The 27,734-nt window shown below is 43.7% G+C and overlaps 1 protein-coding gene across 13 annotated transcripts in view; it reads left to right on the forward strand.

Moving 5' to 3' along the window:
• Positions 1-27,734, forward strand: part of NAV2 (neuron navigator 2) — a 773,425-nt gene that overhangs the window by 616,863 nt on the left and 128,828 nt on the right. For all 13 annotated transcript variants that reach the window (XR_008538002.2, XM_054662160.2, XM_508328.8 and 10 more), the window contains one exon: positions 19,077-19,199. Coding sequence is in view for 12 of the 13 variants with exons in the window: in XM_054662160.2 (XP_054518135.1) it covers positions 19,077-19,199 (123 nt within the window). In the remaining variant the exon portion in view is untranslated. The remainder of the gene's footprint in view (positions 1-19,076; positions 19,200-27,734) is intronic.

The raw sequence follows: 27,734 nt of genomic DNA on the forward strand, positions 1-27,734 counted from the left end.
CTCCATGTTGGTCAGGCTGGTCTGGAACTCCTGACCTCAGGTGATCCACCCCCCTCAGCCTCCCAAAGTGCTGGGATTACAGGTGTGAGCCACTGGACCCAGCCTCCTACTTTAATCTCTATGTTCTAGGAACTCCTCTTCCCATTCTCCTGTTGAGGACACAGGGATTTGCGGGGGCGAGGCCACTGGTAACTTGCCCAAGGTTGCAGAGGTGGTGAGCTAGGGAGCTGGGACTCAAACTTGGACAGCCTGACTTCAGAGCCTGAATTCAACCACTCATTTCAGGACTTTCACTGAAGCTGTGTACACATGTCTAAAATGTAATCGCTCTTCTTTCCCCCAAACCTGTTTTTCTTCTGTGTTTCCACCATCCATTTTTTTTCCCACACCCAGAACCCAGAATCTTAGACTCTTCCATTCTCTTGTTCATGGAACGCCAGTCACTGAATTTGATGGATTCCATTTCTTAAGTATCTCTTACTATGGTTTTTCTCTCATCTTGCTGCTAATATTTCTCACCCAGATGATGACAATTCATCCTTTCACTAATTGCCTTTCTTCTGATCCCAATGCCCATCCAACAAATCCATTCCACACATTGGTGAGAGAGATCTTTCTAGAGCACAAATCTGATTATATTCTCTGCTTACATTCCTCAGTGGCTCTTCACTGCCTGCTGAGAAAACTCTGTGTTTTAGTTACTGTTTCTGTACAACAAATTACTCCATAATGTAGCTTCTTGAAACAACCATTTCATTATGTTCATGGGGTCTCTGCACCAGGAATTGGGACAAGATATGGCAGAGATGGCATGTGTCTGGTCTGCCATGTGTGGAGCCTCTGCTTGGAAAACAGCAGGGCTGGCATTGACTTGATAGCTGAAGGCTAGAGTTCTTCCAGAGTTTGTTCACTCCCACGTCTCACTCCTGGGCTGGGATGACTTGAAGGTTAAGATGGCTGCAGCCTCTCCACATGGCGTGGCTTCCTGGGGATTGGCAAACTTCTTACATGGAGCTCAGGGCTCAAGGGCAAAGGGTACAGTGAACAATGCAGAAGCTGCCTCACCTTTTATCATCTAGCCTTGGAAGGCAGAGACTGTCCCTTCTGCCATACTGTATTGGTCAAAGCAGTCACGAGCCCTCCAGATTCGAGAGGAAGGTGCATAGATCCCACCTCTCAGTGGGAGGATGGCAAGGTCACCTTGCATGTGGGATCAGAGATGTTGCTGTGGTCATCTGTGGCAAATACAGTTCACAACAATATATCCCCATACCACCCAGTATGATATACACGGCCCTCCCTCCATAGTCTCACATTGGAGTGTCTGCTCCATGGAGACACAAGCCTTGTCTTTCTTGTACACTATGTATCCCCAGTGCCTAGCACAGAGCATGGCGCATCATAGGCCCTCCTTTTGCATTTGAGAAGCTAACAAATGATCAACTTGCCTAGCCTCATTTCTTCATTTCCTGCCATCTCCTTCATCCCCTCACTGACCACCCGTCCTCTCCCCACCCCGGCTGCCGTCCTGTTCCTGCCACTCTGAACCACAGACGTTTTCCTTGATACAGACACCATGCTCTTGTAACTGAGCCTTTGCATCAGTCTGCTCTGTCCATAAACTCCTCCCCATCAATTACCACCCACCTGCCACAATCCTTCAAGAGTCTACTGCAGCTAGGAAGCCTCCGCTGATGCACATTGATGGACATTGATGGTCTCCCTCCTCTGAGTTTCCAAACACCTGGTAACAGCTCCCAGATGGCTTCTCTTAGGTTCTTTGGGCTTGTTTGTCCCCCAGGCCAGAATATCCTTGAACAGAGGGATTGTGTCTTTTTACTCTCTCACATTTCCAACTTCTTCTACCAGACCTGTTGTGTATGCTTGGGTAATATGAGCGGAATGAAAAGAGAGAGAAAGGGGGTGATAGTAGGAGCAGTGCTGCTGCTGCTGCTGCTATTAATAATACAGGTCGTATTCATTAAGTACTTTTCATGTGGCAGGTACTTTTCAGGCATTATCTCATTGAATTCTTGTAGAAATCCTGGAAGGCCTATAACGTGATTGTCCCCATCTTACAGATGTGGAAACTGAGGATGAGAGAAGTCCCTTGTCCAAGGTCATACTGCTACTAAAGGGTGCGGCCAGTTTCAGGAAGCTTGAGAGCCAAGCCTATCCTCTTGGTGCTGCCGCCTGCTGCACTTTAGGCTCTGTAGACCCAAGGATTTTCCTACCTTTCCTTAGAGCTCTACAAAGCCTAACCTTCAACTGGATTCATAGAATAAGAATATGGGAAGCAACAGAGTTTCTCCTAGCTAGACAATATCAAGCTCTGTTTTATTCTCGGTGCTAGGTTTTAAGGGGTTCAGAATAAGGCAGAGGTTTTTTTAAGAACAGGTAACAAGGTGCAGGATTCAAAACCCAAAACATAATAGAAATGTTTGTAGAAAGTACAAATATTGGCTTGGCATGGAAAGTACTTAGAAAAGCAGTAGGTTCCAGGGGACCAAACTTGAACCATAGGTGGAAGTTAGACAGGTTTTTTATTGCCTAGACACCAAGGTGACCATTAATCAGCATAAGGAAAAATGTGCCCAAAAGTAGACCTGTTAAAACTAGAGGCAGTGTTGCAAGGACATGAGCCCTGTCACTCCCTGTTCCTGGGAATATTCACTCAGAATCTGGAAAACTATGTATCCCAGATATTACAGAAGGGGTTCCTGTGTGAGGTGAGAAGGAGACAAAGAGGTGATCTTTCAAAGGTCTTTCAGTTTTATGATTCAGGGTATCCAGGTGCCCAGAGGAATCATTACGGCTGGATTATAGACTGAGCAGACTGGGTATTGTATTCTGGAGATAAGGGTCTCCTTGGAACGCCACGTTTCCACAGGTCATGCCAGCCTGGGGGTGATAGTAGAGGCACCAAAGACATTTCTTCTGAAAAATGTTTAACCCATGACTCCTTCTAATAAATACAAAAATTGTGCACACCTCCCTCCTGCCCCAGGTTCTGATCTGGAAGATAAGGAAGTGGACTGTGGCTACAGTCCAGATAAGAGTATGAGGACCGCTGGAAACACAGTGTCTGCACACCAGCTGAGATGTTCATGAACTTTACTACCTAGAGTTCATATGATGAAAACAAATAGGGTGTTGTTGTTGTTGTAGTTTTGTTTGTTTGTTTGTTTTGAGATAGAGTTTCACTCTTGTTGCCCAGGCTGGAGTGCAGTGGTGCGATCTCGGCTCACTGCAACCTCCGCTTCTGGGTTCAAGCTCCTGGATTCTCCGCCTCCTGATTCTTCTGCCTCAGCCTCCCAAGTAGCTGGGGTTACAGGCACATACCACCACACTCAACTAATTTTTTGTATTTTTTTTAGTAGAGACGGGGTTTCGCCATGTTGGCCAGGCTGGTCTCGATCTCCTGACCTCAGGTGATCCACCCACCTCGGCCTCCCAGAATGCTGGGATTACAGGCATGAGCCACTGTGCCCAGCCTTAATAATAGGTCTTTAAAGTGTAAACATGTTTTACTGTTGAATGTGCTCTCTCAGTATGCAGATCCTAGGGAATTCTGCTTTGCTTTCAATCCCATTTGAATTATGATTTTAGCTTATCTGTCTACCTTCTTGTGGAAGTGGAAGCGTTTGAACAAGTTAAAGAGTGAAAAAAGTCAGGTACCCCATTATTTGGTCTGTGTAGTAGTATCAGTCACTATGACCAGCTCCTGGTGCACTGATAGAAGGTAATTTGAGTGTCCTATAGGCAACTGACCATAGCTTGGCTCCTACTCTGGAGGTCATTGGCCTGTGTTTCGGCGACTTCTCAGCCTGTCTTTCCCCCCAGAGTGCTCCGGCTGCTGCTAGGGCACCCCTGCCACACCCTGTTCCCAACCGCCTTGGCTTCTCCTTGTCCGCAGGTTGCCTGGGTGTTTGGCTGCTTGGCTTCTGAGTGTCTTATGCCCAGGTTACCTCCAGAGCTCCAGCAGCTGCCTTCCTACAGGGAGAAACGTGCTCATCCACACAGTTTGTGCCACACCCTGTCCCTCTTGTGAACACACCTGTGGTACTGTCCTGACCTGTACATATTGAAATTCTAAAAGAGAAACACAGTTCTTTTGCCTTTCAAACTGAGCTCCCCACTATACTGCTTTCACTTTTCTAAGAATCAAATACAGTGGGGAATTTGGCCATGGAGAAATGAAACTCACTTCAGCTCAAGTTCAGGATGCTGTAGGGTGTGGCAGTAACATTGTTCCCAATACGGTGGACTCTTTGCTGGAGCCATGCTGTCCCTTAAATGAGACCCGGAAGGCCCACATCTTCCTGGAAGTCCTTTTTGGACCCTTTCTGTATCATTGTCTACTATTGATAGTATTTGACTTATCTCTAAAGCAGATGCAAGGATGCATCTTATTTCTCTTTGTGTTCTCCAGATGCTTAATGCATAAAATATACATACACTATTCCTCCCTTTCCCATAGGAGATATATTCCAAGACCCTCGGTGGATGCCTGAAACTGCAGACTGTGCTTAACTCTATATAAACTATGGGGTTTTTTTCCTATGCATACATACCTGTGATAAAGTTTAATTTATAAATTAGACACAGTAAGAAATTAACAACAGTTGGCTGGGCGCAGTGGCTCACACCTGTAATCCCAGCACTTTGGGAGGCTGAGGTGTGCGGATCATGAGGTCAGGAGATCGAGACCATCGTGGTTAACATGGTGAAACCCCGTCTCTACTAAAAATACAAAAACAAAATTAGCCAGGCGTGGTGGCAGGTGCCTGTAGTCCCAGCTACTCAGGAGGCTGAGGCAGGAGAATGGCGTGAACCCGGGAGGCGGAGCTTGCAGTGAGCCGAGATAGCACCACTGCACTCCAGCCTTGGTGACAGAGCAAGACTCTGTCTCAAAAAAAAAAAAAAAAAAAAAGAAAAAAGAAATTAACAGCAGTAACTAACAATAAAATAGAACTATTGTTACAATATGCTCTAATAAAAGTTATGTGAATGTGGTCTCTCTCTCTCTCAAAATATCTTATTGTACCATACTCACCCAATGTCAGACCACAGTTGACTGTGGATGACTAAAACCATGCAAGGTGAAACCACAGATAAGGAAGGACTACAGTGAAAGCAGTTTTTTGTTTTTATTGAGACAGAGTCTTGCTCTGTTGCCCAGGGTGGAGTGCAGTGGCGTGATCTCAGCTCACTGCAACCTCCACCTCCTGGGTTCAAGTGGTTCTCCTGTCTCACGCTCCCAAATAGCTGGGATTACAGGCGTGCGCCACCATGCCTGGCTAATTTTTGTATTTGTAGTAGATATGGGGTTTCACCATATTGGCCAGGCTGGTCTTGAACTCCTGGCCTCAAGGGATCCATTTGCCTCAGCCTCCCAAAGTGCTGAGATTACAGGCACTGCACCCAGTCCAACAATTTAATTGTTGATTGTTATTTATTCTTTCTTCAGTATACCAAGAAACACTTGGTAGGTACCTATCTCGAGAGTTGAAGGCACAGTTATAGGGACTGGGGATTTTGAAGCAAAAGTATTGGTTCTGAAATAATAATAACAGAGCTACCTTTATTGAACTTGTTGGGTGAAGGCTGGAGCACAAGAAGAAAGACAAGCCAACAGTTATAATAAATGTGAAATAAGGGAGCCAGGCTTCAATTTTATCATAAAAGACAGAAAAAGGATTTATTGAACACACAAATACATTTAAATGAAAAAAACCTTAGTGACTACTTTCTACTTGTATTTTCTTGGACAAATCACTCCAATTCTCTGAGTCTTCATTTTGCATCTGAAAAATCATTAAACCAAGTAATCTTTGAAATCCCCCCAGATCTAATGTTCTGTAGTTCCATGAAACTGCCTATCATGAATGTTTTTCTCAATGCTCTGTTGCACTTAAAATGAGGTTTTAGAGTTCACACCTTCTCAGTGTGGTGTCCTCAAGTGGGAGGTGGGGGAGATGATCTAAAAGACATCCTGTATTTCGACATTAATATGCTAGATGAGGCAGAGCATCATGGTGTGGGAACACTGCATGCCCAGGTGAAGATAAGCACAAGTGTTTTAGTCATTGAGAGCACATCAACTGGTTTTGGGGAGTTTGTGTCATGTCTGGCCCCACAGGCACGTTTGTGAGTAGGACACACTTTTGCCAACCTTAGTAGAAAAGGGCATTTTTCCATTGCTCACTATGCGAGGGACGGGGGTTATGTGGTATGTGCCAAGCTGAAGAGGTTAGAGTGATTGTTCTCTTTTCTTGTGGCCTGTGGTTTGCATGGGGTGCCTTTTCACTGTGGGATTTTATCTTAAGACTTTCTACCATGGCCTGTTTTCTTTTTAGGGGGCAAGGGGATGGAGAGATGGGTTTGGGACCTATTTTGCAGGGTATAAAAAAGCCTTTTTACACCCCAAAGAGAGAGCTGTGAGATTTCCCTTTCCTGGCTCAGGGCATGGGTGGGCCCCCCTGTAACACCCCAGCCACAGCCTTGTTTCCCCCCATGTGAATGTATCATATGCAACTTTTGTGGATGTACAACACACTTTTGGATAGTTCCTGTTAATATGGAAATCTGGTACCTTAATTAGTTCAAAATCTGAACTCTCCAGGAAGACAATGACTGATTTCCATCCTCACATATTTTAACTCAATGTTTTTCAAACTTTTTTCTGTTTTGAGACGGTCTTGCTCTGTCACCCAGGCTGGAGTGCAGTGGCACGATCTTGGCTCAGCAACCTCTGTCTCCTGGGTTCAAGCAATTCTCCTGCCTCAGCTTCCCAAGTAGCTGGGATTACAGGCACGTGCCACTATGTCCAGCTAATTTTTGTATTTTTAGTAGAGACGGGGTTTCACCATGTTGGCTAGGCTGGTTTTGAACTCCTGACCTCAGGTGATCCACCCACGTTGGCCTCCCAAAGTGCTGGGATTACAGGCATAAGCCACTGTGCCTGGCCCAAACTTTTTTCTTTTTAGATGTCATGCCCCATCCTGAAAGATCTCACACCCTGATTGGGGGGTGAGGAGGTGCAGAGCTGGAGGGTAAAATTAGATGTGGCTTTTCAGAATCACTGTATCTTTAATAGCTCCACAACAACTCAAATTTTGTCAAACTTTAGCTACAGAATGCATTATCAAAAACATTGGGCCTTGAACATACTTTTCAAATTCCTGCTCCCTCCCTAGAGATAGGATCATTCCTACAGACAACCAGTGTTCTCAGCTGCCTGTGTGCAGTTTCTGAAGGTGACATCTGCACGAGTGACCAGGGCCAGCATTTCATGTTGTCAGCTGTCATGTCTACTGTTCTTGTGGATTCAATGGCTGGTAATTTGAGCATCCCATAGTCACCTAGTTTTGCTTAATCCTCTACCCTTGAAGGCCAAAGGTCTATATATCTGTTTCCTTGGTATTGGTGGTTTATTTTTTGAATCCCATTTAGAATAAGTGCCCAGAATAATCACTGTCTTGATGAAAATATCACCTGGTAGAAACTTAGCATAGAAAACCATACACCGAGTTCACTTTACATGTTGGGTCCTTTGTGTTTGTACATGCGTGTCTGTGTGAACTACCTGATCTCCCTCCCCCAAGCCAATATTGCCTGGCAGACACCTTCAAGATGCTATGGGAGGCTTTCTTTCTCTAAGGAGCCTTTTCTGGCCTCTGTCTGTGCTTTGGCCTTTACTGAACCCCATGCAAATATTTACACATCTGCTTGCCCCAAGCTGACACTAAGCCCCTCAAGCTCAAGGACTGAGTCTGATTCTTATGTCCCCAACACCCAGGCTAGTGCCTGCCTCTCAGTAGGTACTACATAAATGTTTGTTGCACAAATGCCACCACCTTAAACATAGGCCTCCTCTGGGCAAAGTCCTACATGTGACTCTATGTGAGCCCTTCCTGCAGCCTCCCTACAGTGCTTCCAGAAATCTAGTTGTTCGCTGAGGTTGAGTGATGTTCCCAAGGCCTGCTTTTTGCCTTTGTCTACAGCAGGGATTGTCTCACAATTACAAATTAGTCGCCTTCTCATTCTATCTATTCTCAGTACACCGTGGCATTCTTTCAGCTGCAGTCTAGAAAAGACAAGGTGAAACTTGCATGAACCTAAGCCAAAGTGCCAGCTGATTTCTCCCCAGTTTGGTAAAGACTTTGGTTGTTACCTGGGGGGGTCTACATGAACCCAGAAGAGAAACAGACACTAGATGTCAGATTCCCACCCCTACAGGCTCTAGTCATCTTCCAAAGGGAACATACAATCCTCAAAGCCAACAAAAATTCTGCTGACTGAACGTGAATAGTGAGCCTGTGTCTCAGAGCACTCTGAGGCTTGGGGAGCCGTAGCAGAAATCGCAAGAATGATAAGACTTACCAGCCCACAGATGATGATTGGCAGGTGTGTTTCAGTGCATCAGAAGTGTTCGGGAGAATGCATTTTCCAAAAGACACACGAAGCTTGGTAGTATGTTTTACCACCACACAGAAATTCTCTGCTTGATCAATCTCTCTGCTAGGAGATTGGTGAAAGCCAAGACCCAAGCAGTGGTGAGATTGAGCCTGTGTGCTAAAATTCAGGGTAACATGTGAATTGTAGCATTGCCATGAGCCACTGCTGAATTGGTTTATAGCAAACAGACAAGTCTTGCAATGTAGAAACCATTGCAGAATACGATGAAGGATCTACTCAGCCAGGATCCACTTCTGTCAGATTCTGTTGACAATGTAGAAGGCTTTTCCAGAGGAAGAGCATCTGATTATGATGCCCCACTGAGCTACCTGTGTGTTGTCCATAATGCTTTGAATTCAGCATGCCTAATACTGCTCTCTCTTGCCACTTGCCAGCCATCTGAGTTTCCAACAGTCAGACTGTCCTGAGGCCGGTAGGCATTTAACTATGAGATCATGAGTCACTTGATATTTTAGAAGAAACTTAAAGTAGTAACAACTTTTATCAAGCCTTGATTTGAGATGGAGGAAACGTTGGGGATCAGCTTCAACCTAGGTTAATGTGGATATTGTCCCCTAACACAGAGGGGGCCAAGAGTAGTTACTAAGAGGATCTGAAGTTTAAATTACTGTTACAGTGTAGCCACATTATAGTCAACTAATTCTTAGGGAAACTGAATCCAGTCTAGCTCACAGTTCTTCCGCCCAGGTCTCATGATTTAAGGCAACATTTCTCACAGTTTTGGCCTGACTACCTGCAAGAGAATTACTTGCATGTCTGTTAAAAATGCAGACTTGGGGGAAAGGATGAATAGGTGGAGCATGGGGCATTTTTAAGGTGGTGGAATTATATTCTGTGATACTGTAATGGTGGGTAGGTGACATTCTGTATCAAAACCAGTAGAGCTGTAAGACACAGAGTGAACCCTAATGTGACTTTAGTTAATAATAATGTATTAATATTGGTTCATCAGTTGCAACAATGAACCACACTAATACAAAATATTAATAATAGCCCAGGAGCAGTGGCTCACGCCTGTAATCCCAACACTTTGAAGGCTGATGTGGGAAGATGGCTTGAGCCTAGTTCAAGACTATCCTGAGCAATGTGGCAAGACTCCATCTCTACAAAAAATTTAAAAATTAGGGCATGGTGGCGTGCGCCTGTAGTCCCAGCTGCTCGGGAGGCTGAGATGGGAGGATCCCTTGAGCCCAGGAGTTTAGGACAGCAGTGTACACTCTACCTTGGGTGACAAAGCAAGACCCTGTTTCTAAGAAAAAAGTGTACATAATAATAGAGCAAAGTGTTGGGGGGAAGAGGGGATATAAAGGAACTCTGTAATTTCTGTACGGTGTTAGAGAAATAATCTCTTAAAAAGTAAAGTCTGTTTTTTAAAAATATGCAAGATTTGGGCCTTACTAAATACATCTTGCATGTATGAAGCTGAGGCCTTGGAATAAGCATTTTGGTCAGGCTCTCCAGAGGATCTGCATGTATTCTGAGGTTTGAGAATTCCTGGATATCAGTCCATCTCCTTTCACCATCTGTTTCATTCTAAGAAAGAGCTTAAAGGGGCTTTGTCTAGAGAACTGTCTCCTGTGTGTTAGGATGTGTTTCATCTTTCAGAAGGTGGACAAAAAGCTTCCTGCTAATGCTAGAAATATTTGCTGCAATTCCACACTGACAGTTGAACCACAATAAAGACAATTCAGGCAAGACCAGTTTCAGACACAGGGACTGTCAATTTTCGAACGTGTGCAGCCTTTCTTCAGAAGTGTGCCCTGCCTGCGTCCATTTCAAACAAGCGTAGCCATGGATTATAATTAAAATTTTACATATGTCTATTGGTTTAAGGGTGATAAGTACACTATTGTTATAATCCTCGGCTCTTTGTGCATCGGAGTGTGTATTTTATTAGGGCTATTATAGGCCTTTCAAATTAAAATGCTCCTGGACTTTATATACGTATAGATCTTTTTCAACCAAAATGCTCTGGAAATTAGTATTAGATGGAATTTTATTAAACTTGTGGAAAGTCACACTGCATTTTGCAAAAGACACACAAACCTTGGTAGCCTGTTTCACCACCACACAGAAATTCTCCACTTGATCAATCTCTCTGCTAGAAGTTTGGTGAAAGCAAGACCCAAGCAGTGGTGAGACTGAGCCTGTGTGCTAAAACTCAGGGTAACGTGAATTGTAGCAATGCCATGAGCCACTGCGGAATTGGTTTATAGCAAACAGACAAGTCTTGCAATGTAGAAATCATTGTAGAGTATGTTGAAGCATCTACTCAGCCAGGATCTACTTCTGCCCTGTTTTAGCAAAGTCACTGCTAAGGTGGGGCCTCGAGGTCTGTGAGCCAACTCATGCTGGATGTGAATTTTGCACATATGTGAGATGAGGTCCCTAGCTTTCACTAGTTTCTCCAAAGAGGTTAATAAGAAAGTTTAGGAATTTCTGATTTAGATAATGGTCTGTAAACTGGATTTGGTTGTAGTTCTTTTTAAAATATATATGTGCCATGCTATTGAAATATTGCATATACTATATAGCGTGCAAAAACATAGGAATCAGAAAGATCTTGATGAGAAATAAATATACATAGAAGCACTTGCGTTTTCACTCCTGGATCATCTGTGCTCCCCTCTACAGAGACCACTGCCTGGGTCCAGTGCTTCTTTTTCTTTAGTGTGCACACAAATCACCTGGGGAATTTATGGAAATGTTGAGTTTGATTTAGAAGGTCTCGGATACAGCTTTTTAAAACAGCTTCCAGGTGATGTTGAAACTACTGCTCCATGGCCCGTATTTCAAGCAGCAGGTAGATGGAGAGGCATGTGTTGAGTTGAGCTGCAGACAGCGACTCCCACGCTATCTCTTCTGTCTCTTTCTCTTTCAAGCAGTCCTCAGCACTGGCTTTAGGAAGTAGAAATGGCAAAAGTCTGTGACACCAGTTTTCCCTGGCGAGGCTGGCAGGGGGCCCCTGGGACCTTTTGACTCCTCTTTAACTCAGGCCCACCTTTTCCTGCTGCTGCCTCTGTCCCCATGGCCTGCTAGATCTGAGCCCTTGTTTGATTAGCTTAGCAACATCTTTGCAGTACTCCCCAGTGAGGTGTGCTCTGTTGACTGGGACTAGCCAGAGTCAGCTCCAGAACTCCTGAGTGAGTTCACTTCTGCAGCAGCCTTGACTTCCTGCTGTACCTTGACCAGAGGATTGATCTGGGTTTTCCTGGTTATCTGGCTCACTTTGCAGCAGAGAAGCAGGGGCTGGTGCCCCTTCAACTGTGTGTTCTCCTGGGGGATGGCTCGTGGCCATTGAAGAAACTTCGCAGCAGTGCTGTCTATATGCCATGGTCACGTCATCCTATGCTCTGAACCAAGGTGGTGTGTGTTGTGGCCACAGGAGACTGTTCCAGGCTTGAGTGAGATAAGGGAAGATTTTACTCACGATGTACATTGAACTCCCAAATCCTCCTAAAAAGAACAAGTCGTTATCAACTTGGTGACATCCTGAAGAGCTGACAGTCCTGGAGGACAGTAGGAAATCGCGTAAAGGGTGCCCCAATTTTGCATCAAGCAGAAAGGTAGGAAACTGGTTGGATTCTCTAAGTCACATTTCCCACTGGCCTCTGCCAGTGGTTGTTGGAAGCATTCCCCCAAAGGCATGAAGGCCAAAGATGTGTGGGTCTGTTAGAAGAATTGCCCACTAAGTCATAAAAATGAAAGATTACATTTCTTACCCCTCTTCCACCTCACATCCTCTTGTTTCTTAACTGTGTGGATTGTGCAGTCTGTCTTATTTATGGTTAAAGTCCTGTTACCACAGGGAACCCCAACTGAGAAAGGCATTGTCACCTTGGGCTTTCTCTCCAAAGGTTGCTGTTGGTTTTGTTTCATCTTGTGTCAGTTTGGGGTGACCCATAATCAGGAAGAGGCAATACTGTGTTCTTCGCTTGAATTTCACCTTTATTTGATTCTAAAATATGTAAGAATATGCTGTGAGTAGGATATTAGAGTCACTGCAACATGTCTCTGAACTTGTCATGGGGGACAAAGGTTTTGATAAATATGCCACATTTGCCTGAACATTTATGCCTAAAAACTCATTGAGGACAAAGTGGTTTCCATGTGTTTCCTTAGCAAAATTTTAAGTATTCACTAAATTTTAGTGCTGCAGTTTTATAATTCGCACTGAGAAATTAAGCCCATTTTTTTTCCAGTCATATTTTTGCATTTCAGAGCATTCTCTTCTTCCTTAAGCCAATGTGGCCACTGCTTTTCTTTTCAGAGAGGTCAACTTTTTTCTTTTCTTTTTTTTTTTTTTTGAGACAGGGTTTCACTCTGGTTGCCCAGGCTGGAGTGCAATGGCACAGTCTCGGCTCACTGCAACCTCTGCCTCCCGGGTTCAAGCAATTCTCCTGCTTCAGTCTCCCGAGTAGCTGGGATTACAGGCGCCTGCCACCACGCCCAGCTCATTTTGTTTTTTTTGTTTTTGTTTTTGTTTTTAGTAGAAACGGGGTTTCACTATGTTAGCCAGGCAGGTCTCAAGCTCCTGACCTCTGGGGATCCACCCACCTCAGCCTCCCAAAGTGCTGGGACTACAGGCGTGAGCCACCACACCCAGCAAGGTCAGCTTTTTTTCAAAAGGATGCAGGCAGCTTTGTTAGACTCGCTGGCCGGTGCATCCTCCTACGACCCCGAGTGAAGTTGATTCATCTGTCTTCTCAGAGGCCCTAAACTAAAGGGATTCTTTTCCAGGTCTGTCCAGAAACTCGATTTGCATCCTAATAAACTCAGAGAATGAATGTCACGCTGTATTATAACTGAGTAGAGGGGCCTGTGAAAGCATATGATGTTTGGGGATCTGGATGTTGATGACATTGCTCAACAACAAGGGCTTTTCATCAGCCCCCATTAGTTTTTTCAATCTTATGCAACAAAGTATGTGTTGATATATACGTCCAGATATTTATATTGTTATTGGCAAGGAATATTACACACACATTTGTAATTATTCCATGTTTCTATGTCCACGTTTCAACCAAAAGTGTGTCCAAAAAATACAGGCAGGCTGACATGTCTTTGAAGAAAAGTAATTATGTACGATTGATTTGTTTTCTGTTTGTTCTTTCATTTCTTGCATCTGAGAGGTTTTTTTTTTTTTTTTATGTCATGCTCTATTAGAAATGCACTTGACTAGAGCAAGTCGGTACGTATTTCTTTCCTTCTCTGTCCCCTCTCTCCTCACACAGTTCTTGACAGAGGTGATTTCTGGTGAGATTAGTGGCAGTCAGTTTGTATTACTTATGCAGGCCATGTTGAACTGTGAACTTTGGAAATGAGAAGCCACCTTTCGCCGCTTCTGAAGGTGACTCACAAAGCCAGTTTCACTTGGTTCCACATTGTTGCATCATTACATTTAAAGAAAGGGAAGAAATCTGTTTACTAAATGTTAGACTTGAAGTCTGGAGTATTTGTTCTAACAGGTCCTGTTAGATTCCACAGCTTTTTCATAGCTAGTGTCAGTTACCAACCTATTCTGTAGAGAAAGTTCCTTTCGTAAAAGGCATGTTGCCTTCACAGGTCTGTCTTGACTGGAGGGATGGTGAGGACTACCCTTCAAGTCTGGCCAGCTCCCAGAGGTCTGGGATGACTCAGACAGGACTAGGAAATGGTGTGTTCTGAAAACTCTGTAGAAGAAAATACTGATGAGAAAATGCCCACCAAAAATTGAATACAGAATGTTGGAAGAATCGAAAAGTCGATGTTCTCTTTGAAACAGAAGCCAGAGCCTGTTACTCATTAGTACCTTCATGTATCCCCCATCTTACAGGCAAAGGCCTGGCATCCAAGATGTTCAAAACCATCCCCCAGGTCCCATGCAGCCCAGTTCCTGGCTGTGATCCCAGTGTTCTAACAATAGTGAACTACTTACCCTTCTCTGAACATACCTTCCCCTCTGCCATTTCTCTCTGCTTTTGCATATGTTATCCATGTGTCTAGATGGATCCTCTTTTGGCTGGCAAACTCCTCCGCACTCTTTAGGGCCAACTTAAACAGCGCTCCTCTGCGATGCTTTCTCCCGTGTGTTCTCAAAGCCAGTCATGCATTCATCTGTTATACCACTTTTATGTAGCAGTAGAGCTATTTGCATGTCTTAGTCCCTAGTAGGTTTTGAGCTTCACCAGAGCAGGAACTAGGTCTTGCCACTCCTGTAAGCAGCTAATGATTAGGAAGTGCTCCCTATATGCCAGGTACTGGGCATTCTAAACATATGCACTGTCTCATTTAACCTGCCACAATCCTGTGAGGGAACTTAAACTAGAAGAAATTGCGCTGAAATGCGACAGTTGGGATTTGAACTCACCTGCCTGCACTGGGATCTTAACCACAGCTCTGTTTTCCTCATCTGAACAATAGAGATGATAATAACACTTGATAAGATTATTTTGAAGGTTGAATGCCATGATTTATGTGAAGCACTTAACACAGTACCCAGTGAGCATTTAGTACCATTAGTGCTTACTAACAATGATGTATACTAGGTCCTTCAGCCAGCAAGGGGCAGAGAAGGCATTTGAACAACTTGGGTCTAACAACAGTCATGTTCCTTAACCCTGATGCTCATGGGCCACCCCAGGGAAGCAAGAAAAACACCCCACAGACACCTTGTCCCTTTAGCAGAGGCTCTGACTCTTTCCATCCAGGGGTCTCTGGGGAAGCTTAAGAAGGTGGATGCGGAGAGCCACCTCCACCCACCTATCATGGCAGAACTCGGGAGGGTAACGGGGAGATGGTTCAGTAGCTTAGCAACTGAGGCAAGAGTCCACTCAGAAGACATGAGGATGTTACCAGCACCTCATTAGGCTCCAGCACTAATTATTTATCTCTCCAAGGAGAAGAAAAGTGTGGCATGGGTGTTCTGAGATTCAGTTCTTGGATCAGCTGGTTCCTTTGCTTGTGACCTCAGGCAAGTCATTTCTTCTTCACCCAGTGTGAGCCTCTTATAAAAGCTCCTAAAGTGGAGGGTGAGGCCATCAGTCCTCTGGCTCCCTGAACCTTCAGAAACACAAGCTTTTTTAACACCCCTGGGCAAAAGCCAGTGTTTCAGATAAACACACCCGTGGCTGCTTCATCTGTAAATTATGCTTTCTTAAGGCTTTCACTTTGTTAAGGCAGTCTATATTGATGTATACAATAGCCAATTCCTATACAAATTTTGGTCCAGCAAACCCAAATTTGTATATTTTTCATTGACTATAATACAGGAGTTATTTAAAAATATATACAGAGCTGTTTGTAAATCATTGTAATTGGTGGATAATAATTTAGAAACATTTTAAATTAGTTTCTTGAGTGTGAGGCTGGCTCTAACCACAGCTCTGTCTCTGGTGCTGTGCCGTCTCCCAGGGAGAGACATACAACAGAATTTATTTCAAAGAATATTATTGTTTAAAAAACAATTGAACATGTGTTTACATACCTCTAAAAGAAGAGGTAAGTTCCCCATTTTCCTTATCACTCTGCCTGCCCTCCCTCTACATGCGCACGATAAGTGAAATAGACTTGCAGTCTTGAAACTAGATCATTGTCAGACTAGTTGCATTCACCTCCCTGACTTTCATTTCTTCCTACAGTTTGAGAAGGCAGAAGATCCTGATTTAGCTTTGCCTTTCCCCTCCCCTCTGCCAAAACAAAGTCAGAATTCCCAACAGCAAGCCCAGCTCACATGTTCAGTTCCATTTCAGTCCCATTTCTCAGAGGCTTTCCTGCTTTTCTGGGGTTGTCGTTTTCTGACACATCCACGTTGCACCCGGGTGTAGCTGGGCTGGGGCTGCAACGTTTCTCAGCATTCCGTGTCTGGAATGCTCACCAGGCCCCACCGTCTGGCTTTAGCAGGAAGCCAGGGTTCTGTACATGTGGGCCTTGTCTACATGCCTGTGTGTGTGTAATTACCCAACCGTGTGTGTTGTTTCACCAGCAATAAAAATCCAGCAGGGAAATGAATGCTAAAATTAGTTTGTTTGTCCTTTGACAAGATCTCCCCAGTTGAAAGAATTTTGTTTATCTAACTTGGCTGGGCAGACTTTGCTAAAATCAAAATTAACTGCCTTGCTTAATGGTGTAATAGATTGTATTTTGAAGAGCTTCCACTGAGTTCTCCTTGAAAGGACATGGGGTCTAGAAAGTCCAGCCTCTGGCAAAGTTATGGCATTTTGGTGTAGGTGTTTTCTCCTCCTTGTGCTACTTGTAGGATGGATGCCCATAACCCATTACTCTACCCTGAGTCACTCTATCTGTTGGAGGGTGGCTGGATGGATGGATAATGGGTAGGTTGGCAGATCGACCGTTTAATTTGCTTGTCATATGTCTTAAATGTAAGTTTGTTAAAGCTTAAGAGGAAAGAAAACCTGTAATCAGTGTTCTTGCAAAAAAAAAATTTGCACAGCCCTATGGCTGTGTCTTTGGGCTTCATTCATTCATGTGTTCATTCATTCAACAAAAACAGTATTTAATAAGCACCTAGTATGTACTAAGCTCATGGGATATAGATTTGAACAAAATAAGAATCTCTGCCTGCAAAGAGCTTACTATTTAGTGTGAGAGACATGTATTGAAGGGCAATTAGACAAATAATTGTTTAACTATAGCTGTAATCATTTTTTATATTTTATTGAGATTTAATTCATATATCATAAGATTCACCATTTTATTTATTTATTTTTGGGGTTTTCTTTTTTGTTTTGTTTTTGTTTTGTTTTGTTTTGTTTTTTGAGACAGAATCTCACTCTGTCGCCCAGGCTGGAGAGCAGTGGCACGATCTCGGCTCACTGCAACCTCCACCTCCTGGGTTCAAGTGATTCTCCTGCCTCAGCCTCCCAAGTAGCTGGGACTACAACAGGTGCATGCCACATGCCCGGCTAAAAATTCACCATTTTAAAGCATACAATTTGATGGTTTTTAGTGTATTCCCAGAGTGGTTTTCAAAATGATAAAGTTGAGTGAAAACTTCAGTCTCTTCTGTTGCATTTTCAGCACAAGCACAAACACTTACTCTGATTTACTCCAACAGATTTCTCATTATGTTGACATTGTGACCTCGGGGATCATTAATGTCATAAAGGGAGGAGCAGGGAACATTGGAGGTGTTGAATTTAGCCACAGTAGCTTAGAAGCTTCCTGGGTTCCTCTTACCCATTCTGGAAGGTGCTTTTCACATGAGATAACTCCAGTGAGAATTTTCTTCTCTGCCCCTTACTTGAACTTCCTGGTCTGGGCAGCCTCATCTGCATCTCATAATTCTGTTCTTGAAAAATATATCCTAAAAAGGTCCCCAGCTACAGGTAGAAGAAATTCAAGGATTGGGAACCCTCAGGGTCGACTCCATATATGCAAAAGTTAAAATGTCAAGTGCAATTAAGCTTTCCATGATGTAGCTCAGCTGACCCTGTTTCAGAAAAATAATGACTCATTGGTCCTCTGACTACATATTACTTGATTTGAAATGTAAAATGCTTGCATTTTCAGATACCTTGCAGGGTGATCTGATGGGGCCCACAAGGGATTGAAGGGATCCAAGTTTGGTTTCTGGCTCTGCCCAAGTTTTGCTTTGCCTCCCTGTTCTCCTCTGAAGATGAGGGAAATGACAAAACCAGTCTCCTTTATGGGGGCTGTGAGGAAGCCAAGGTAGATATGAGGTACAGCTGCCTTGGACTGAGCTACCTCCTACTAGTGGCTAAGCTTTCAGGAACTTGTCTGGTTGGTAGACAATCAGCCATCTGTACAGAAAGTTCCAAACATCCTCCCTCTCAAGAACAGCACTGATTTCATCAGAAGACAGCTTTTTAGCATTACCAAAAAAAGAATAAATTAGCATTAGTGTTGTTCAGAGTTTTGTGACAACCCCCTGAAAACATCAGTATCAAGGGTGAAATTCACCTCATGATCGTGACTACCGTAATGTCTTCCACTTATATAGCCTTACACAAATTGCAGTGCACTTTCATATTCCTTATCTCACTAATTCTCATGCCCATGTTGTGATATCCCCACATATCACAGGCTGTGATAGTCCTATAGCCTGGGTGAAAAACTCACCATCCAGGGAAGTGACTTGCCTGTGATGGCAAAGGTCACTCATCTGTCCTCTATCCTTTCTTTCCCCCTCTCTCAAAAGCTTGCCTGCGTTTTCCACTCACTGTTCTGTAATATTATTGCCTATGATTTGCTAATGATTTGTCAGTTCCATTTCCATTACTCAGGTAAAACACCTGCTTGTATAATCGCTGACATTAAAAAGAATGTCATGAATCCATCTGACAGTTAATTTTATTCCCTAGTTCCCTTCTGCGTCGTAGGTACCTGTGAGTTTGGGTTAATTAAGCTGAGTTCGCTCTCTTTTTTCACTTTTTTGTTAGCAAGCTGGTGATCCTCTAGGTTGGATCAGCAGCTGAGTTATCCTTGGGCTGTGATCAGCACCAGAGCCTCAGGGAATCCTCAGTTTCTTCCCCCTTAGAGCACTTGGTGGCTGTACAGGCTTCTGGATATGAATGCAAGCCTGGAAGGCACTTGCTTTGGACATTCATGTGCATCATCTTCTTCTCCTTTTAAAGATACATGACTGATGGTGGACTTGGCCTCTATACCCGTCGCCTGAACCGGCTCCCTGATGGGATGGCTGTGGTACGGGAGACCCTGCAACGAAATACCTCCCTGGGCCTCGGAGACGCTGACAGGTAAGCTTGCTGCACTTGGGGCTGGTCAGATGCAGAGGTGATCCCAGGGTGGCCTGAGAAATGAGGGTTATGATATTGGGAGAGTGAATGGAGACTTTAACCCACAGAGAGGGAGGGGAGGCCTGGAATCTGTACCTGGGGTTAGGAGCAGGTACAGCAGGTAGGAAAGGGCTGCCGAGGGTTCTTGAGTCCTGCTTCTGTGTAGGGTGGTGCTTCTGACAGCAGTAACACAGGGAGTTCAGGCTTGGGTGGTTTTTGTTATTGTTTTGCTTGTTGCTACTGTGTCTTTGTCAGTTCAGCAGGCCCTAGGGATGTGCTTTACTTCCTCTCTCATTAGCCAGCTTTCTGGCTAATGAGGTATTGCACCTTGTGGCACAGAAGGTCTGTGTGCAGAAGGGATCTCTCCTAGCCTTGGCTGAGCAGCCTTCACCAAAAAGCCTCCTGTTGCATGGTAATAGGAGGCAATGCTTAAGGACATGGGTTTAGACACCACATGCTAAGTAGTTGACATCATAGAGGCTGATCAGGCGTCACTGCCACTGCTGCCAGAGAAGAAAAGAGTTTCAGAAAATACTGTGATAATAAAAGAGGACTATTTGGCCTCCAGGTTCTAGTTCTTACTCTGACAAACTGATTCTATGACCCTGAGCAACCGATGAAGTGAGCAGTTTGGACTATATGATTTCTATGATCCCTTCCTGTTCTAATGTGCTATAATTCTGGATTTCAGTGCAGATTTCAAATACCCTTAATGATCTGGCTGTTTAAGGATTTGCTGGAACACGTGACCTCTTTCCACATCTGGGTTGATGAGATGTAACATGGAATTTAGATGCAAGTGGTTTAAAATGACCATCGACTTTTCGGGTACTAAACCTTTTATGTCAGAAAGCCAAATAGTAGCACAACAACAGCTTCCTGCTGTTCCCAGGGCATGCTTTTTACAAAGAGCTAAGTGACTTCTGTAATTGTGTGGCTTTAGAGAAATAGGGCAGCACACCAAAGAGACAAATACTGAAATCACACCCAGAGATGGAATTTGCTGAAGAAGAATCTTCATGTTCTCTCAGGGAAGGCTGGGAAACACTGAATGAGTTGTTAGGAACTTGCGATCTGGCCCAGTCTCTACCACTAACTTGAATGTGTCCTCCTTAGAGTCCCCCCAGTGCCCAGGCTTGTGATTTATATCAGGGATGTTAAAAGGCCTTCCACTAGGGTTCTAGCTCAAGTCAGATTTTTTCCTGTAATTAACAAAGAAAGGAATGGGTTTGAAAATTCCATAGAAACGTGAACCATTTGAGAAAAAAAAGTTTTTTTTGTTTTTTTGTTGTTGTTTGTTTGTTTGTTTGTTTTTGAGACAGAGTCTCACTCTGTCATCCAGGCTGGAGTGCAGTGGCATGATCCTGGCTTACTGCAACCTCCATCTCCCGGGTTCAAGCAATTCTTCTGCCTCAGCCTCCCAAGTAGGTGAGATTATAGGTGTGTACCAGCATGCCCAGCTAATTTTGAATTTTTAGTGGAGACGGGGTTTCACCATGTTGGCCAGGCTGGTCTCGAACTCTCGAATTCAGGTGATCCACCTGCTTCGGCCTCCCAAAGTGCTGGGATTACAGGCGTGAGCCACTGCGCCCAGGCTGAGAACTGCTCTTACTAAGGAGAAACTAAACTCTCTGTAACTAAAATCTTCATAGTAAATAATAACAGTAAAAAAAAATCAGTTGCTACAACACCCCCACTGGAGATTTGACAATTTGCCAAATTATTTTGCTTATTTGTATTCTTCTATACGTTGTTTAGTAAATCTATCCGCATAAAATACAGGCCTTACAAGATACAGTTTTCCTTGTAGCAGAAGAATCTATGCTAGGCAGTTTAATTTAATGCTTCATTGTAAGATTAATGGGATTACTATAGATCACAGTTGAGCTTGTTTCCTGCTTCTGGAGATGGAGGATGAGGGTGGGGTTGAAAAGATAGGTAGCACTTGTTAGGTTGTTTTAGTTCAGCCTGTATGGTTAAACCAAATGGACAACAATGTCCTTTGGTTCTCTCCAGACTGGAATGCTCCAATATGATCATTTATTTAAAACTGAATGAGTCCGGGCATGGTGGCTCACGCCTGTAATCTCAGCACTTTGGGAGGCCAAGGCGGGCAGATCACCTGAGGTCAGGAGTTTGAGACCAGCCTGGCAAACATGATGAAACCCTGTCTCTACTAAGAATGCAAAAATTAGCCGTTTGTGGTGATGCACACCTGTAATCCCAGCTACTCGGGAGGTGGAGGCATGAGAATTGCTTGAACCCGGGAGGCAGAGGTTGCAATGAGCCGAGATTGTGCCATTGCAGCCATTGCATTCCAGCCTGGGGAACAGAGTGAGACTCAGTCTCAAAACAAAAAACAAACTGAGTGGATAACTGACAAAGTTTTAAAGAAAGAACTCAGATGGCTTTTTAAAGACATAGGATTTGTAAAAGACTACAAATTTACCCTTGTTTTACATAAGTTCTGGCCTATAGGCAAGGAGATATTTTCCATTATTCTAGAATATGCTAAATTTTTATAACTTCCAAAGTTATTATGAGCTGACCATAGTAATAGTTCATCTTTGGCTAAGTTGAAATAGTACATTTGTTTCTGTAAAATTCTTTATGTAAATCGCAAATTTAGTCTCATGTAGTTACAAAATCTATATTCTAAATGAGTGTTTCCCAAAGTGGGAGGCTATCATGGTGGTATAGGAGATAATTTTAGATGGCAGATAGGAAAATACTCCTTTTTAATAATTACATTTTAATTTTAATATTTTTTTAAAAACTTACAACTAGCACATCAAACCTGTGATTTTACAAATGCTGCTTAAGGTAAGGATAGTGTAGACTTGAGACAATTTAATGTGAAATATCAAGGAAGAATATCACAGGTGGTATGTAGTTATATCAGAAAACAAAGGTAGTATGCAAGTGGCTGCAATTTCGATAATACTGTTCTTGTCCCTGTAATTGGAAATATGTTCTTTAAACAACTTAGATAATTGACCCGAATTCTTTCCTTTAAACCTGAAAATCGAAGGTCCCGGAGCTAAGGTTTTTCCAGGAAGTTCTGTATAAAAAGATAGCCCGGTCCTTTTTCCATTCACACATAAGCAATAGACCACATGAGTTCTACAAAGGAAAGAGGAAAAGTACTGAGTGATTAGACCTGATTAGACCTCAGCAAATGAAAGAAAGGCAGATCACTGTGTGAATAAGAAAATTAGTAACCACAGCCAAGCAGCTGGGGAGAACAGCTCTTCCAGGAAAAGACCTTAAGGGACGCTGGCCTACCAGGCAGAACTTGCCTGTTTGCAGCAGAATGTGGCTGGGGTATCTTCAGGGTTATTAAAAGTAACTGATAAGAATGGATGCCTTCAGAGCCTGGGAGATAGAGACTGTGTCAGTTGGTGAGTCTGGTATGTTATCAGCCAGCTTCTAAGAAATAATAAATGAAGATAGTAAAGTGTGCCCTTGATCTCTTGTCACTCTTTAGGGTTGCCACTCCTGGGCTCCAGGTTTTTCCTGATAGTGATCAGTGTCTACTTCCAGCAGACTAGAGCCAGGTGTCTGAGAAGAGAGGATCAAAAGGGACAAATGGAGTGGCTTATTACACATCATAGGCTCCAGATAACAGACAGATAAAAGGAGCTTTGGCATGGAGGTCTCCAAACTGGCAGACTGGGAAGAAGAAGAAATATGGCAAGGAGGGCCAAGACTAGGCTAACAGACAGTCAAATGGCTCATTGAACTCCTGCCAGTTCCTACATGCACTGCTGTCCTCTCAGAACCCATCAAAAGTTCCCGAACTCCAGCAAGTTGAGAGCTTTGATAGCGTAAAGATCAGCTCTGGGAAAGTTCTAAGTCCCTTTCTTGGTGACTGCAAAGCCACACCATCCTCCTCATCCTTTTCTTTACCAACCTGTGTTTTAGCACAGAACGGGCTGAGCCAGTTAGATGCTCCTCTCGAATGTCATCCCAAGATCACATAAATGCCATTGAGAGCACAACAAGGACAGAAATCAGGCTTGGTGTGACATTAGATCAGGAGGAGGACTTTGGAACTACCTGGTAACTTTCTTCTAAGCCGTTAGAATACTTACTGAATTTCAGTGCTTTTTATTAATTTAGATGATAAGGCCATATTACTTCAAACCTTCTAAAGACAAAAAAACAAATGCTGTGTGGTAAAGAGTCAGCCTGAAACTTGAACCAAATGAAAATCGCCCTCCACCTTTGTGCCAGGAAACCAAGCAGAAAGGAGAGATTTTTCTTTTCATCTTGTTATAAGTTTTTCATTACCCTTTAAATTCTGAATGTTTTAAGTACTGAGATTGCTGTTTCAGTGAAGGATTCAGAGTCACTGTACAGACTTTCCAGGCTGCATCCAGGGCCTTGGCACTCAGAGGCGTCCCAGTTTCAGCTTGAATTGGGAGGCCTCTCTCAAGGAGAGTCTCATGGTGCAAGAATGTAACTATGCAACCTGGTATTTGAGCAGCCTGCCAAGCTGAGCCCTCCTTCCTTGCTGGGAGTGTCATAAGAACTCCAAGAGCCCAGGACACTGCTTGGCTTTGTGATTCATATGGAACAAAGCAGGCCTCCTGGCACCAAGCAGTGCATTCATGGATTCAGGTCTGATCTGGAGGAAAGAGTTTAATCCAGGCCAGAGGTCCCCAGCCTGCAGATGCAATTGGCACCCTTACCAGGTGGTAGGTCCCCAACAAGCCAGTTATTTCTGAAGCATAGTCCCTACTGAGAGCCACATAAGAGAAGCAGCAAAAACGGGAAGAGACTGCTCCCCTCACGCTTCATTCTAAGCCTGTGGTAGGTGTAATAATCATCCCCAAAGATGGCCACATTCTAATCTCCAGAACCTGTGGATATGTTAAGTTTCATGGCGAGGGGAATTAAGGTTGCCAGTCAGCTGACAGGGAGATTACTCTGGCTTATTCAGGTGGGTCCAACGTAATCACAAGGTCCTCAAAAGTGAAAGAGGGAGGCCAAGAGGAGGAGGTCAGAATGATGTGATGTAAGAAGGACTCGTCATGCCATTGCCAGCTTTGAAGATGGAGGAAGAAGGCTACAGCCCAAGAATGCAGGTGGCCTCTATGTAGGGGAAAAGCCATAGGAACAGATGCTCCTAGAGCCTCCAGAAATGAATGTAGCCCTGCACATACCCATCATTTTAGCCCACGAGACCCATGTCAGCTTCTGACTCACAGAACTGTGAGCTAATCAATTTTTTTTGTTTTTAGCTACTAAGTTTATATTAACTTGTTATGGCAATAGAAAACTGACATAAACTTATGTCAGCAATAGAAAACTAATATAAACTTATATCAGAAGGTAATAAAACCAGTAATAGTTGCCATTTCCTGATGGGTTGCTCTATGCCAGGAACTGTGTCAAGCACCTTACAAATATCTCATTTACCCCTGACCCTTTGAGAGGAGATGTTATCCTGCTTTCATAGATTTGAAGCAGTGGTCCTCAGAGAGGGTGAGTAAACGTGCCCAGGGTTACACACCTAATGAGTGTCCAAGCTGGGGTTCAAACCCAGGCCTGTCTGATCACCCCCCAAATCCTCCAGTCACCTAACATACTGCTTCTTTTAGGGAGCTCTCCTTGTAGAGATTCCCTAATTTTGAGTTCTTACCATGGTATCGTCTCTTCAAATGAGCCCTTAGCCACTGAAAATACAAGCAATGCCCAAACAGCTGGAAAAGTGAACTCTGTCCTTCAGAGACAATGCAAAATGATTCACATTAAGAGGAAAAAGGGAATAGTTCTTGACTTGTCTCCCTCCCAGACCTGTTGCACATGGACCGTGCGAGTGGGCTTGCCCTCACCCCTTTTCTCATCACTGTTCTCAGACTTCAAGGAAAAGGTCCTTTCTTACACAGAGCTGGGCCAGTTGCCTCCTTGGCCTTCTTGCAAGTTTAGAAAAGGGATGCCCATTTGTGAATTCTGACTTATTGCAATTTTTATATTGTTAGTTGAGGGAGGAGCCTGCAATGTCAAGATCACAGGTCAGAGGTGATGCTTCCCTTTAGTGAGCTAGGAATTCCAAGGCCACCAGATCTGCAGAGATTCTGCAGTCATTCAAAAACTTTTCTCTCCGGGTCTTGGCTAACCACTACATGGACCCTTAAGCAATTGCTAGAGGTTCTCTACCCAGAGCTTGGGGATTTGTAGGGCCTCCAGAGGCTGGGACCATGGTTTAAGAAGGGCACCCTAAAATACCTTCCCCCTCCCCCCATTACCTCCCCTCTCTACTTGTTATGTACGGTCTGTTCCTAATCTTCCCATCGTCATCAAGTAAAGCAAAGGTGAGCTCTCCTCTTTGACCACTAATCCCACTTCATACAATCTCTAGCTGCCAGTATTTGAGCCTTATCTCCCCTACATACATGTGGTAGAGGTGAGAGAATCTAGATCTGTGCTGCCTACTGTAATGGCCACCGCTATTTAAAATTAATGAAAATTAACTAAAAGTTTGGTTTCTTAATCACACTAGCCTCATTTCCAGTACTCAAAAGTCTCATGTGGCCAGTGCTCTCCTAGACAGAGAACATTTCCCACACTGTAGAAAACTCTTTTGGACAGCACTGATACAAACCATCACAGTTATATTGCCAAGGCAGCTATAAAGAAAAGATGTGAGTTTTGCTGTAAACATGCCCTAATTCCAGTCTTCAATCTCCATGTCACTTAACTCCCCTGAGTTTAGGTTTTTGTCTCTGAAATGAGGGCAGTATTCATACCTGTCTCACAGGACTGTTGTGAGGATCAAATGAGGTGAATGAGGGTGGTGAAAGTGTTTTTGCGAAGCACCTAAGACAAATATTTTATTTTTATTTTATTTTTTGAGACAGTGTTTCACTGGCCCCATCACCCAGGCTGGAGTGCAATGGCGTGATCTTGGCTGACTGCAACCTCCACCCCGGCTCAGGTGATTTTCCTGTCTCAGCCTCCCAAGTAGCTGGGATTACAGGTGCATGCCACTGCACCCGGCTAATTTTTGCATTTTTGTAGAGACAGAGTTTCACCATGTTGCCCAGGCTGGTCTCAAAATCCTGAGCTCAAGTGATCTGCCTGCCTCAGCCTCCCAAAGTGCTGGTATTACAGGTGTGAGCCACTGTGCCAAGCCTCCAAGATAAATACTCTAATTCTTAGGTCCTGCAAGCTACTTAGGACAATCTAGGCTCTACCTCGTTGCAACTCACTTTTCTTTATATTTAATTAATTAGCTCATAATTAACCCCTTTTATTTCTATAACAGCTTATAATAACTGCATTTAATAAAAAGAACAATTATAAAATAAATGAGTATAGCATTAAGACTGTGGGGAAATGTAAGTTTGAATATGATGTGCAAAAAAAGGTAAAAATAGAGAACACGGATTGATGAAACACAATCCGTGTTTCATCCCACATGGTTGCATTTTTTAGTAATTCAGCATTGAGCTTCCTACTGGCCCAAGTGAGAATGAACTTGTCCTTGCTTTTCCCTCCTTCCTTCATGACTTCTCTCGTATTATTTTGTCTTCATCTTTTCTTGCTAGGGTCAATCAATTGACCCTCTCTCTGACTCTCTGTCATTCTTTACCTCTCATTCCCAGCCCTTCCCCTCTCTTCCTCTTCCATTTTCCTTGCCTTCTCCTTTTGTCTGCCTTATAACTTTCTGTTATACTATTAGTGCCCCTGAGCATTTTTCAGTCCTGCATTCAAGAGTTATACTCATTGTCTTGGGATGAGAAGATGCTTCCAGCACAGTGGCCAGCATTAAGGATCTTCACTGGTTTCTTTCCATCCCCTTTCCTCTTCTCCTAGTTGTGTATAACAACTAGAAACAAAGTAAGAGACAGTGAAAGTCATTTTCATTTTAAAGCTCATAAAAGGAGCCTTAGAGGCAAATGCCTATTTCCTCAGTAGCAGGGTAATAATAACTACATTGGCCTTGCCCAAGAGGCTCTTTTATGCTAGTGCCACTACCTGTGGGATCAGTGGCTGGAGCCACAAGTGCTGAACAAGGGATGGTGCTGACAGGAAGTAAACCATCTGTAACTTAAACCACAGAGGAATTCTACCAGGGGGTTGTAAAGAGAGGAGAAGGAATAGTCTGCAGAGTATCATTCTTGTGCATGCAGTGTTTTCACTTTAAAAAGGAAAGAGCTGTATGGTGGCCTCATGGGAATCTCTCATTCCCTAATGTTGCCCAACTTCATAACTTTGTTCCATAACTTTTTTACACGATAGTAAAAGCAGACCTGAGGGTCAGAGAGAGTATAATCATGCTCCTGAAGTACTTTTTTTTTTTTTTTTTTGAGATGGAGTCTCGCTCTGTTCCCCAGGCTGGAGTGCAGTGACACGATCTCAGCTCAATGTAACCTCTGCCTTCCAGGTTCAAGCGATTCTTCTGCCTCAGCCTCCTGAGTAGCTGGGATTACAGGTGCACACCACCATGCCCAGCTAATTTTTTGTTGTTGCTTTTTAGTAGAGACA

This window comes from Pan troglodytes, chromosome 9 (assembly GCF_028858775.2).
Source record: "Pan troglodytes isolate AG18354 chromosome 9, NHGRI_mPanTro3-v2.0_pri, whole genome shotgun sequence".
Lineage (NCBI taxonomy): Eukaryota > Metazoa > Chordata > Mammalia > Primates > Hominidae > Pan > Pan troglodytes.